At 39.3% G+C, this 14,104-nt stretch overlaps 1 protein-coding gene across 1 annotated transcript in view; it reads right to left on the bottom strand.

Annotated features, from left to right (window-relative positions):
- CFDP1 (craniofacial development protein 1) overlaps positions 1-13,170 on the bottom strand; it is a 136,759-nt gene extending 123,589 nt beyond the window's left edge. The window contains exons 1-4 of the mRNA XM_061173381.1: positions 12,952-13,170; positions 3,088-3,205; positions 1,125-1,344; positions 681-808 (exon numbers count right to left, since the gene is read on the bottom strand). Coding sequence (XP_061029364.1) covers positions 681-808; positions 1,125-1,344; positions 3,088-3,205; positions 12,952-13,015 — 530 coding nt within the window. The 5' untranslated portion in view covers positions 13,016-13,170. The remainder of the gene's footprint in view (positions 1-680; positions 809-1,124; positions 1,345-3,087; positions 3,206-12,951) is intronic.
- Positions 13,171-14,104: the final 934 nt, after the last annotated feature.

The following is a 14,104-nucleotide window of genomic DNA, read 5'->3' as shown; positions in this document are numbered from 1 at the left end:
GGAAATTATATTTACAGAGAGTAAACAAGTCTAATTAATTACTGTCAAGGAAAATAATTGTGACCATCTATAAAATTATTGATTGGCAGGCACTTCATCTGTTCTTGTCCAGCTCTAAATTACACATCTGCTGTTTTCATATTAAAATTTTAAATAAATGGGGAAGAAGAAATTCTGGGCATGTGGCTCTCATCTAGAACGGCCAAGAGTATTAAGCCTATAATGTTTTTCTAAACTAGTAACAAACCTATGAATCAATTAAAAAAATATTAAGATGAGGAAATAATATCAGAATCAAATTTCTCTCCTAGTACTTTCAATTCTCACCTGATTTCAAAGGTTTCACTGGGGCTTATACGTCAAAGTTAAGGGAAGTAACAAAGGGAGAAATAGCCAAAGTCACAAAGCACGGCATGAGTAAGTGAAACCAAATACTTAACTCTTACATTTTCTTGTTTCTGTTCAGCCAACCACTTCATAATGCCCAACTACATTACCATATGTAAAAGGACCTTTCTCATATTCCCTGATAATCAATGGAACCACTGCTTTCCTTGAGTTCAAATGTAAATCTTCCAAAATATTAAGATGGGCTGGAATGAGGACAGATGTCTAACACCATTTAGAAAGATGCTCCTTTTTAAAAGTACTAGTTTTGAAGTTTGTGAATGTCATCTTACCTGACTTCTTCACCAGCAAAATCAAACACCTTGGTGATTTTAACTTTTTCTGTTTCTTTAGGTTTCTCTAGCTCTTCTGCTTTGACCAACAATTTACTTGAACTTGTCTCTTCACCCTCTTCTCCTCTCTATGAAAAAAGAAGTGTAATCAGTTTCATTTAAGGATGAAAACTAAAAGATCCATCCAAACATGTTGTTTCCAGCTATTCTTAAATATTTCATCTCTAAACAGTTAAATGCTTATTGAAAATTTATTTAATTAGAAAGGCTTGTGTTTCCTACCATAGGGAATGCTTTGCTTTTCACTTAGTAGAGTAACTATTAAAAGGCATCTAGTCTGATTTCTGTTGTAAGCCTCAAATCTGTTTGTAAATTTTAAAAATCTATCTGGGGAACTTCCGGCATTTCTGGGGAAGCATTCATCCCATTCATCTATTAACTTACTTTAACTTGTGTACGCGGAGGCACTTTTGATTTTGGTCCTACGTCATTGAGGAAGCTGGCCCATAGTTCATCTTCCTTCTTTTTCCTTGCATCCTCTGACTCAATGCCTTTTTCTGGCTCTGCAGCTGCTTCTTCCTCCTCACTACTACTTCCTCCAGATTCCTCGTTGGCATCCTCCTCGTCCTCTTCTTCTAATGAGAGGCCACCTTGTTTTCTCTTCCTAATCACCAACAGTCACAAGGAAAAGGAAAGACAAGACAAACAGGCAAAATAATTTCAGTTATCCTTTCCTGAATTCCAAACATAATGTTGCAAATATCAGAAAACTTTTAAATCTGGGGACTACTGGTTAACACGCCTGATATAGGGCAAGTGGGAGAGGTAAGCTGAGATTTTGTGGAAGAAAAAAAGAACTGAGCTCTTACAGTTAGCATTTTCCCAAAGCATTTAGAATCAAAATACAGTGTTCTACTTCTAAGTTAGGACCAGCTGTTTTCACCAAGAAAATACCCCAAATCGCCTCACAGAATCAATCTGTTCAGAAAGAGGGTTCTAGTAACATACATATGCCCGGTATTTTTGACTTTTTAAAAGTCACTCCATTTGGGGAACAGAGATTGAAGAGAGCCTCAGATTTATTTGCACTGTTTCTTCCCAGAGTTCTGAGGGGGTGGGGAGCGGGGAATCCATGTTTCTTCCCACCTTCTGAAGATATGAAAGCTGGAATATACAAAAGCCAAGGATAAAAGAATTGGGTCCAAGACCTAAAAGAGTAAACTGCTTCTTAAGACTATTCTGACTTCAAGTGAATCATCTAATACTCAAAATTCTCTTTCTACACTCTGCTTTTTGCTTCAATGTCCAGGAAGACAGAAACACCAATCAAAGAGAATAAAAGACTTGCATTGAAAGACTCCCTTTTTGAGTTAAATAACTTGTCAGAATTTTCATAATTTTTGGTGGGAGTGCAATTCAGTACCAGGCTTATAGAAGATAATTTGTCTATACCTATAAATTTTATTTATTTTTTTACTACATATAACCTTGGGTCAAACAATTCTACTTCTACAGATCTAATTTACAAATATACATGTGTACAAAGACACATACGAAGAATATTCACTGCAGTCTTATTTGCTGTAGTAAAGATGAGGACAATCTAAAGGTCTCTCAATAAAGGAATGCTTAAATAAAGTAAGGTCTGTCCAGTAATGTAACACTATGCAGTCACTGAAAAGAAAAAGGTATAGCTAAATGTACTGCCATAGTATCATCTCCAAGATGTGAAATAAGGAAAGTGAGAAATGATATCCAGAGTATGCTACTATTCGTTTTTTTTTTTTTTTAAGAGTAGGGAATAGAGGGAATTCCTGGCGGTCCAGTTGTTAGGACTTCCCATGCTTCCACTGCAGGGGGCGTGGGTTCGATCCCTGGTCAGGGAAGTAAGATCCCGCAAGCCGCATGGCCAAAAAAAAAAAAGTAGGAAATACATATATACATGATTGTACATACACAGAATTATCTCTGGTAACATAATTCTTCTGAGACAAAGCAACAAGGGCTAGAGATGGGGTACATATTTTTTGTAGCAATTGCATTTTTCTTTTCTTTTGGTCGAACCACGCAGCTTGTGGGAATCTTAGTTCCCCGACCAAGGACTGAACCCAGGCCCTGGCACTGGAAAGGCAGAGTTCTAACCCCTGGACTGCCAGGGAATTCCCGAGTTTTCAATTTTAAACCAGGTGCACATATTACCTATTAACTTTTTAAAATTAAAGCTCAAAAAATTTTAAAGCTTGCCAGAGAATAAGAATTTAATCCTAAAATGTCACCAAATATTTCCCTCAATGAGAAAAAGGTTAGAAACCCTGGCAGTAAGAAATCTATCATCAGACCAATCCCAGCAATCTGGAAGGTTATGACAACAGCCCCTGACTTCTAAGGGCCTTGAGGGCAGCATCACCTGGCCGGAACGCTCTGAGCCTTTCTTTTTCTCCCTTTGGTTTTCTGTGTCTGCTCTTCACCATCCACTTCATCTTCCTTCACTAATTCATTTACATCATCTTCACTATACTCTCCACCTGAAATCACATAACAGGGTGGTCAGACAGACAGGAATAAAGATTTTCAAATCAAAATGAGACATTTTCATTAAGGAAAAAAATCTAGTACTTTCCTCTGTTCTTCACCAGACTAAAATATCATTTCCTGAGGGACGTCTTCCCTATTCCTGAAGACTAGGCTAAGTTCTCCTATTCTAGGCCTCCAGGGCAGTCCATATTTCCCTCCTTAACGCACCCCACTTATATTTAATGTCTGCAATTTCTGCTATGCTCCACACACCATGAGGACATGGATCCGCATGTCTTTAGAAGTATATGCTGAATGAATGAACAGAAATTGCAAACTGACCACTGTACTTTTCAAAAAAGAAATTCATGTTTCCACCTCATCTTGGATATCTTTCAAAAGTAAGCAAAGGATACCTTGTCTTATCAATAAAAGACGTTTAGAAAGAGGCTTAAAGACTTCAAGTTAGACATAGCAGAAAAAAACAAACACATCTGCTTCCCATCTTCAGACACTGACATTCTGGGGTCCCCAACAAAAGTGTTGCTTGAATGCCCAGTCTGCCCACATTCTATGGGTACCAGTCAATAAATCCTGTACACACAGAGATTCAACCAGTTGTGTTTTTCTTTTTTACTTCACATAGCTTTTATTTGAAGTATAACACACCAAAAAGCACACAAACTAATGTACAGGTCAACGAAATTATGCAAAGTGAACACACTTGTATAAATACGACCCAGATGAAAAAGCAGAACATGACCAGCATTGCAGAAGGCCCCGTTTCAATCAATAGCCACCACCCACATCCCACAGGTAACCACTATCCTGAATTCTAACATCATAAATTAGTTTCATCTGTTTTTGAGCCTTAAACAGAAGCCTACAATATGTACTCTTGCGTCCAGCTTCTTTCACTCAACATTCTATTTGTAAGTCACCCAGTTCCTTCCATGTAGCTGTAGCTTATTCGTTCTCATCCCTAATATTATTTCATCGTACGACTATACCACAATTTATTTATCCATTCCTCTGTTGATGGACATTTGGTTTGGGGCCATTACAAACAGGGCTATTTTGAATATTCCTGCACATCAAATTAGTTTTTAAATATTTCACTCACAATGAACTAGGACCACCAAACATTGAGGAAAGCGTCCAATATCAAAGGCAAGACTGAAAACAAACAGAAAGGAATTAAGAGGAAACAAAATTAGGAAAAAAAAAAACCTTTATAATTTATATCCTCAAAGAGACATCCACAAAACAAGAATAAGATGACTCAATAATTTTCAGAAAATGAAAAATATCATTATAAAACTCTTGAAAACTACAAATATGATAGCAGAGATTAGGGAAAAAAAAAAGAACAAAGACGATGAGAATGAGCCAGCTCTACTAAAATCTGGAGAATAAGCATTTGAGGCTGTTGGAATAGTAAATATAAGGGTTCTAAAATGGAAGCAAACTTGGCATCTTAGACACCAAGTGGTAAGTGAAAGTGTTTCATGAAGAGACTGAACACACAAATGTAATTTTGCTTCCTCCTGAAACCTGAGTAAAATCACTACAACAAAAGGACTTTTAAAAGACAAACCCACGGAGGTGGGTACCCAGCTGTACTGTATTTGTTTATACAAATAGAATATAAAAAGGCAAAATTACAAGGAAAAACTGAAAACTAATGAAAATCGCTATCTGTAAGGGTCAGGGCAGAAGACAGTGGGGTAAGCAGGGGTAGCAGAAGCAAGAGTTCTCTGTGTTTACTGCTCCGCAGAATTCTGAAAATCCCTTAAATTGAGCAAAGTTTAAATAAACATATAAACATAACTAAACTGATAACACAAGCCACAAAGAAAGGATTTACTCCAAGGACTTTATTTATTTATTTATTTTTAATAAATTTATTTATTTAATTTATTTATTTTTGGCTGTGTTGGGTCTTCGTTGCTGTGTGCGGGCTTTCTCTAGTTGCGGTGCTCGGGCTTCTCATCACGGTGGCTTCTCTTGTTGCAGAGCATGGGCTCTAGCCACGCGGGCTTCAGTAGTTGCAGCATGCAGGCTCAGTAGTTGTGGCTCACAGGCTCTAGAGCACAGGCTCAGTAGTTGTGGCACATGGGCTTAGTTGCTCTATGGCATGTGGGATCTTCCCAGACCAGGGATCGAACCTGTGTCCCCTGCATTGGCAGGCGGATTCTCAACCACTGCGCCACCAGGGAAGCCCCTCCAAGAACTTTAGAAACAGTATTTTGACTGTTCATCCTTAGCAAGATGCATTCTAAAGACCAAGAAAGTTCTATTCCTAGTAGTAACATCGTTGTTGGTATTTTGAAACTATTCCTTTTATTATAGGTAAAAGAAAGTTCAGTAGTTCTACTAATCATGTTAGGAATCCAGAACTTCAGAGTAAGAAATGACACACAATTATAAAACCAAAGAAATTAAGAAATTAAATGAAAACAAATGTTAAAACTGAACTTAAAATTCAGCACTCAACTCTTTTTAAGATGAATATTTTCTAGCTCTGTTCACTGAAATGGCATAGAATCAATGTCACTCTAGTAGCAATGAGCATTTCTTTAAAGTTCAGATTGTATTCTTTGATATGACTCAACACAAAAATGGCTCCCTGAAAAGGCCAGCTAATTTCAAGTCTGAGGGAAGGAAAGCACAAGGTGAAATGGGGACATTTTGCTGTGCCAGAAAGCAAGGAAGTTATTTAAGAATAATGGGTCACGTTAAAAGGATATAAGATCCAGCCTGAAAGAACTTTTAGTGGCCAAAAGTGATGACCTGACCATTAAAACGAATAACTGTTAGACTGAAACACACTGAATCGATAAAAAACTGTGACAACTTTATGATATTTTGATGACTAATAAGAACCTGCAGTATAAAAAAACAAACAAAACAACTAATACTAAACTTTCATTGGGTTATTTGTATGGAAATATGTTAATATAAATGTTTCAGACATTATATGAAATTTCTAAAAATCTTATGTTCTGGTATAATGTTATAAGTCATAATCCTAGTTTTTTACTTTAAAATGTATATCTCAGAAATAACTAATTTTCTTGTCAACTGCATTATTATGAACTTTCATCAAATCTTTAACCATGGTCATTTTTAAGTCTTTTGTCATTTACAGACAGTTCTGGGTGTACTCTGATGCTTTTGCAAATATGTTCCTATAAAAGGGTTTCATCTTCAAGAAATTCATGGAAAAGACTCTGACAAGTACAGGTTTCTGGTAACTGTACTGCTGAACTGAATGAATAAGCATTTTCAGAACTCTAATGAAAAACTGATGAACTCATAAAAGTGCTAACAAAAGATCAAGATGGAAAAAAAAAATTAATTACATGGGACTGAGTGAACTGATGAGGATGAGTATAATTTTTGTGACTTTCTGTTTGAATTAAAAAAAAAAAAAATCCCACAAGGACTCAGAGGCAAAGAATATACAAATCAATTTTCACTGCGAAGTAAAGGAGCTGTTACAGTGGAGGATTACTGGACTGAATATCAATATTATGACATAGTATGAGTGTTTCATGTTTGGTCATTGCAATCATTGTTGCTTTTGTTGTGGTCATCCATGTACAATGCTTGGTGTCAGTCTATGTATCTCTTGTAAAAATAAAATACAGTGTGTGTGTGTGTGTGTGTGTGTGTGAAAAAAAAAAAAAGACAGAAAAAATTATTTGTACCAGGGCTTCCCTGGTGGTGCAGTGGTTAAGAATCTGCCTGCAAATGCAGGGGACACGGGTTTGAGCCCTGGTCCGGGAAGATCCCACATGCTGTGGAGCAACTAAGCCCGTGTGCCACAACTACTGAGCCTGCGCTCTAGAGCCCGCGAGCCACAACTACTGAGCCCACATGCCACAACTACTGAAGCCCATGCACCTAGAGCCCGTGCTCCTCAACAAGAGAAGCCACCGCACTGAGAAGCCTGCGTACCTCAGTGAAGAGTAGCCCCCGCTGGACGCAACTAGAGAAAGCCCACGCGCAGCAACGAAGACCCAACACAGCCAAATATAAATAAATTAAATTAATTAATTTAAAAAAATTATTTGTACCATTTTAGGTTACTATTAAGATTACTCCCTATTTTGAAAATTGGAAATTAAGGGAAATGAATTAAACATTTATCCTGCCCCACTGACGAGGAAAAGCTACACTTTCAGAAGAACATCAAACAATAAATGTAGAAGAACCACAAAATTAGAAAACCATCACTCTCACACTGTAATTATAGTAGTAATCTAGGCAAGGATTATCAAGTAATGTTAAAAACAATTTAAGTTTTAACGATTAAGTATATTACCACACAGAATACTTTCCAGTTCTAAGAGAAAAAATAATTACACAATAGAAGGATCAAACTCTCATCATTCTGATCCAGAAGTCACAACCATGGGAATTAACCAGGTATTTTGTGTTTTCTCATGTTATGCATTATGAAACACTCAAGTCGTCTATAATTTATTTTAGGTAAAATTATTTCATTTGAATCCACCAAGCATTTAGATCTAACTTCCAATTTAATGAAAATTCAAGGGACGAAGGAACAACCTAATACCATGAGGGAGCAACCAAACAAAATCAGAAGGTGAGACATTCTGCAGGACATACAGCCTGATCTCCTAAGCCAATCTAAGTCACAGAAACAGGAGTGTGCTATATTAAAACATATTTAAGGGATGGAACAACTGGATGATACATGTCGTCCTGAACTCAACGGTGATTTAAACAAAAAAGCTAAAGCCATTTTTGAGTCAAAAGGGAAAACTTGAATATGGTTTGTATATTAGACGAGCTGAAAGTTTACTGAAATGGACAGGGACAGAATGTTCACTGAAAAGAGCAGGTTACAAAGTAACATGAAAAAACTATGATTTCAGGTTGGGGAAAAATACAAATAACTACATCTGGGTATAGAAAAAAGATCAGAGTGGGTTTCAATAAGGGATCAATACTGATAATCTCTGGGTGGTAGGAATGTAATGATTCTGATTTTTTATGTTTAATTGCCTGCATTTTCTAATTTTCTACGAAGTTCATGCACTGCTTTTGTAATAATATAAAGTTATTTTTCTTCATAAAAATGGGTGAATGTTGCAGACAGTTCAGACAAAGACATGCATATGGCTCTGGATCTTAAACATGAAAAAAGATGCTCAATATCACTGATAAGAGAAAAGCAAATTTTAAATTACACAAACAACCACAAAAATCATGCAGTTACTATAAGAGTAAGAAACAGAATAACAACCCTATAGACAAAAAAAGCACAAAATGAACAAATCTTTTTTTAATTGAAGCTCCAAAGACTCAGAGCTTCCATCACCTTTTCAGTCCCCCATGCTTAATTTAAATATGAGTCAAACAACTAAGAATCACCAAAAAAATATGAGAAAGTGTCTAACATAATAATGCCCAACACAAATGTACAGGGTGAATAAAAATCACCTTAGCGGAAAGAGATTGTTTCCTCATTCTATCAGGCTAGCATTATTTGATACCAAAACCAGGCAAGGAAATTACAAGAAAACTACAGACCAACATCCCTCATAAACAGATGCAAAACTCCTCAACAAAATTCAGTAATGTAGAAGAAGAATAATACATCATGACCAAGTAAGTTTTATCCCAGAAATAAAAGGCTGTTCAAAAATTTTAAATCAATCACTGTAATTCATCACATTAACAGATAAGAGAAGAAAAACCACACATTCAATAGATGGAGAAAAAACATTTGACAAAATTCACCTCTCAGCAGATTAAGAATAGAGGCAATTTCTTTAACCTAATAAAACACATTAGGGGCAGTATATGCAGACTGCCAGGATTCAAATCCCAGCCCAGCTACTATCTAGCTGAGTGACTTTGGGTTCCTCAGTCTCTTCATGCGTGGAGAGCACAATAGCACATACTTGACATGTTATGTGATTGAGTTAGTAATGAGTTAGACAATGTAAAGTGCTTAAAACACACACAAAAGGCATCTATGAAAAACCTATAGCTAACATTATACCAAATGGTGAAACACTGATGCTTTCTCCTTAAGATTGGGAACAAGGAAAGGATATCCACTCTCACCTCTCCTATTCAATATTACATTGGAAGTCTATACCAAGTACAATAAGGCAAGCAAAAGAAATAAAAGGTATGCCTATTGGAAAAGAGGAAATAAAACTGTTTCTATACACAGACAATATGATCTAATTTGGGGGGGGAGGGTAAAGGTGGCCTTGGAACTGTTAATTTTAGCGGCAGTTACATAACTCTAAGCATTTGTCAAAAATTCATAGAACAGTATAATGAAGAATGAATTTTACCGTGCATAAGTTAAAAGTAAAAAAATTTAAAGCATTATTATTATTATTATTTGATAGGTAAGAAGTGGATTCATTTAGAGAGATACACATTCCATAGGAAGGATGCGGACCATCTCTAAAGGCAAGAGCGGGCCCAGGGCATGGGGTCATCTTGGAAAGTGAGAGCAGTCATGGGAGAAACACACTCCACAGAGTGTGGGCCATCTGAGAAGGCAAGAGGCCTTAAAGCATTATTAATATCCACAGAGCAATAAGATACTGCACACATGAAACAAGAACATGATGCTATTTAAAATTTGTGAAAAAACAAAAAAGTTATTCAAAATTAAAAATATCCAAGGGCCAGATCCAACACTGATACAAGAAAACAAAGCACATGCTGCCCAGTGGCTTCTGGAAGTTCCTGGTCCACTATGTCAAAGAGCTTGAAGTGCGGCTGATGGGCAACAAATCTTACGGTGCTGAGACTACTCCCAATATCTCCTCCAAGAACCCCAAAGTCACTGTGGAAAGAGCAGCCCACCTGGCCATCTGAGTCACCAATCCCAATGCCAGGCTGCACAGCAAAGAAAATGAACAGACAGCTCGTGTACACATTGCATTTGTGTTAATAAAAGCCATAAAACTCGGGAAAAATATGTAGAGAAAAAAAACTCAACAGAAGAGTTGGATGGTAAAATACTGAAATATTCCCATAAAGTGAAAAAGAAGTCAAAGGGTTAGAAAATAGAGGATAAAAATAGAGAAAGGGACTTCCCTGGTGGTCCAGTGGCTAAGACTCCCCACTCCCAATTCAGGGGTCCCGGGTTCGATCCCTGGTCAGGGAACTAGATCACACATGCCACAACTAAAGACTCCGCATGCTGCAACTGAAAGATTCCGTGCGCCACAACTAAAAGATCCCGCACCCGGAGATGAAGATCTCACGTGCTGTAGCTAAGACCTGGCGCAGCTAAATAAATACATACATACATACATTCATACATAAATAAATAAATAAAAATTTTTTAAAAGTTTATCAAAAAAAAAAAAGTACAGGAAAACAAAACCAGTCCATAAGGTCTAACATAAGATTCAACACATAAATAATGATGATTCCAAAAAAATAAAATGGAGAAAACTGTCCCCCCCAAATTTAAAAAGTTCCAGAAGTGTCTTCCCTGGTGGCGCAGTGGTTAAGAATCCGCCTGCCAATGCAGGGGACACGGGTGCGATCCCTGGCCCGGGAAGATCCCACATGCCGCGGAGCAACTAAGCCGGGGTGCCACAACTACTGAGCCTGCGCTCTAGAGCATGCAAGCCACAACTACTGAGCCCATACGCCGCAACTACTGAAGCCTGCGTGCTCTAGGGCCTGTGCTCCGCAACAAAGAGTAGCACCCGCGCGGCAACAAAGACCCAACGCAGCCAAAAAAAAAAAAAAAAGTTCCAGAAGGCCCAGCAGAATGGATGAAAATAGACTCATACCAAGGTACAGTATATCACTGTGAAATATCAGAAAATATCAGAAACAAAGAGACGATTCTATCAACTTCCAGAGACAAATTTTATATAAATGAGGAAAAATTAGTGACAAAAGAGACTTTTTAATAAAAACACTGGAAACTTAGAAAATAATGGAGGAATACCTTTAAAATTCAGATAGAAAATTATTATTATAGAATGCAGAATTACTATTATAGAACACATAATTCTATACTAAATTAGTAATCATGCCTGAGGGTCAATATTTCACTATTTTTAGATAGTCGAGGTCTCAAAAAAAAAATGTTTCTAAAAAAATGCATCTTTCCTCAAGAAGTTATTTGAGGATTTATTCTCATTTTGGTGGAACACACCAAGAAAGAAGACATCATGGGACCCAAGGAACAGCGAATCCAAGAGAAAATGGAGGTAAAAGGAACAGCCAGAGTGGTGGTGATGATGGAAAATCTTAGGTTCCAAAGTGGTAAAACCAAGACAAATTGGAGCAGGTCAGACGGCAAAGATGGACTTCAAAAAGTGAAAGATTATCTAATGAATCTAAATTATCTTGGGAGATGATTTAGACAATTTTGAAAGTTCCAGATCAAATCAGTAGTAAGTACATAGCCTAAGCAACAACAACAAAATGACAATTATTAACTCCAGAGAAAACTAGTGCAGAAAAAGCAATAACTGTATATACCACATGGTCAGGCCTGAACAAGATGTCCACAAAGTAATTACAAAAAAAGGAAACACAATACCAATCTAACCCAAATTAGACATAGGGACATTGGCAGGCTGGGGAGCTGGGGAGGGTCTGAAGGTGAAACGGTGAGACTAAAGAGGGTGTTAAAATAACACCTAACATGGATGGGTTAAGTCAATAGACAATGGAAGTACCAAATTTTAAAAGTAGAAAGCAGTTTCTTCTGGGGAGGATTGACAGGTATGAGGGGGGAGGGAAACGGTTCAGTTTCAAAAATAAGCCTTTCAAAAACATTTGACTATTTTCAAACAGGCGCATGCATAACTGATTAAAATGAAAACTAGTTTTCAAATGATCACACTGGCCGATACCGAAAGACCAATGTTGGTAGATAAGAATGGAACCCGGGAAACCAACTGGGAAGCTATGGCGAGTCTTCGTGTTAATGGTAGTTCAGTAAGAGCGAGATTGATGAGGAACTGATCAGAAATTAACCTTCTACGCAGACACAAACAGAACTTAATGATTGGTTAGACCAAAACAGTGAGAATAACGACAACTCCCAAGGTTTTGTTTTGTTTTTAACCTGAGCTATTGTACGGGCAGATACCTCTAAATGAGATGGGGAAGCCTGCGGAAGGTGCAGGAGGGCGGAAGGGGTAGGTTTGGGTGACATCTATTTTGGCCCGGTTCGGTTTTAGAAGCCTATACAAAAACAAAAAATCAAAGGTCTGATCAGAGAGCAATGGGTATAGACGTTGCAAAGAGGCAAAGGGCATCATTATGTGAACTTTTTAACAACCAGATCCCTTTTGAGGACAGAAAGTGAAGAGACCTATCTGGAACGTGATGCTAGCTAGCAATTCTCTGGGAACGGAAGGCCTGGCGATAAGACTGCCTTTCAGAAGATTTCAGGGCTGGTGAGGGTACGCGATGACCGACCACGGCCAGCTTCACCAGAGGCAGGGCGGAGTTCACGTGCCGGTTCCCGCGCTCCGAGAGGGGGCGGCGGCCGAAGCCAGTCCGCGAGGAGCAGCTGCGCGAATCGTCCCCGTGCTCACTTCCTGGGCCACGGGGGCCGCACGGTGCGAGAAGGCGGGCGAGGGCGCGGGGCGGGGACGCTTGAGATCCGCGCCACGCGGCCACTGGGCCACCGGGCCCACGCTCTCCGGGCAACGCGCGCCTCACGTGAGGCGCGGGGCGGGACAAGCCGCCTCTCGCCCCAGGTGGAATCGCTCACCGGATGGCACGTAGTCTTCGTCCTCCTCTGAGGTGGAGAAGTCTTCGGAGTCGAATTCCTCCATGTCGCTGCCGCGCGGGGCGAACAGAGCCCGCAGCAGCTACCCCCAACGGCAAAGCTCTAGGGAGAGACCATAGATAGAGCTGCTGCAGGGGCGGCGGTAGCTGGGGCGGCCCCCGCAGCGTGTGCACAGGCACAAAGAGTGCTACGTGATCCAAATGCGACACTTCCGGGCCAAAGCCTCGGGCTTGACGCTACTGTGGCGGTTGGCGGAACACGGGCTCCGTGCTGAAGCGGTGCATGCTGGAACTTGTAGTCTCCAGCGCTACCAGACGCTTTGATTTAGTAAATATGCTTAAACGAAATTTGTTTTGTCCACGGGAATACAGGTGACCTTCGTTATTAACAGGTTGCTATTTTTGTATTCGCTTGTTAAAATTTACTGTCACCGCGAAAATCAATATTCGCGGTGCTTTCTGGGGTTATTCGCGGACATGCGCAGAGAGTGAAAATTCTGAGTCAACCAGTGGTGGCTTGTACCGACGTTGGAGGCAGATGATCCGCTATCTTGCTTCGGCTCTCGTACTCTAAATAAGTGTCCTCTTCGCAATCTGTTTAGTGCCGCGTTTTTTGCATTTTTTGTGCTTTTTGTTGGTGATTTCGCTGTTTAAAATGACCCCTGAGCGTAGTGCTGCGCTGCTGCCTAGTGTTCCTAAGCGCAAGAAGGCTGTGATGTGCCTTATGGAGAAAATACGTGTGTTAGATAAGCTTCGTTCAGGCATGAGTTGTAGTGCTGTTGGCCGTGAGTTCAACGTTAATGAGTCAACAATCCGGTACATCAAGAAAAAGGAAAAGGAAATTCGCCGATCTGTACGTGAGGCTGCTCCGGAAAGTGCTAAAGTGACATCTATAGTGCGTGAGGAAGCTATGGAAAAGATGGAAAAGCGGCTCAATTTGTGGATTCATGAGATGACAACCGATAAAAAAGGTGTGGTGGACAGCATTGTTGTGAGGCTGAAAGCCAAAGAAATTTACGGTCACGTTACCCAGGGTCAGAAAAACGTGAAACCCTTCTCGGCTAGCGCTGGCTGGCTTGCACGTTTCAAAAGGCGATATGGTGTGAGTAATGTTAAGCTTGCAGGTGAGGCAAGTT

This window comes from Eubalaena glacialis, chromosome 18 (assembly GCF_028564815.1).
Source record: "Eubalaena glacialis isolate mEubGla1 chromosome 18, mEubGla1.1.hap2.+ XY, whole genome shotgun sequence".
Taxonomy (NCBI): domain Eukaryota; kingdom Metazoa; phylum Chordata; class Mammalia; order Artiodactyla; family Balaenidae; genus Eubalaena; species Eubalaena glacialis.
Note: the sequence above shows the minus strand (reverse complement) of the source record. Positions and strands in the feature narration are given on the sequence as shown.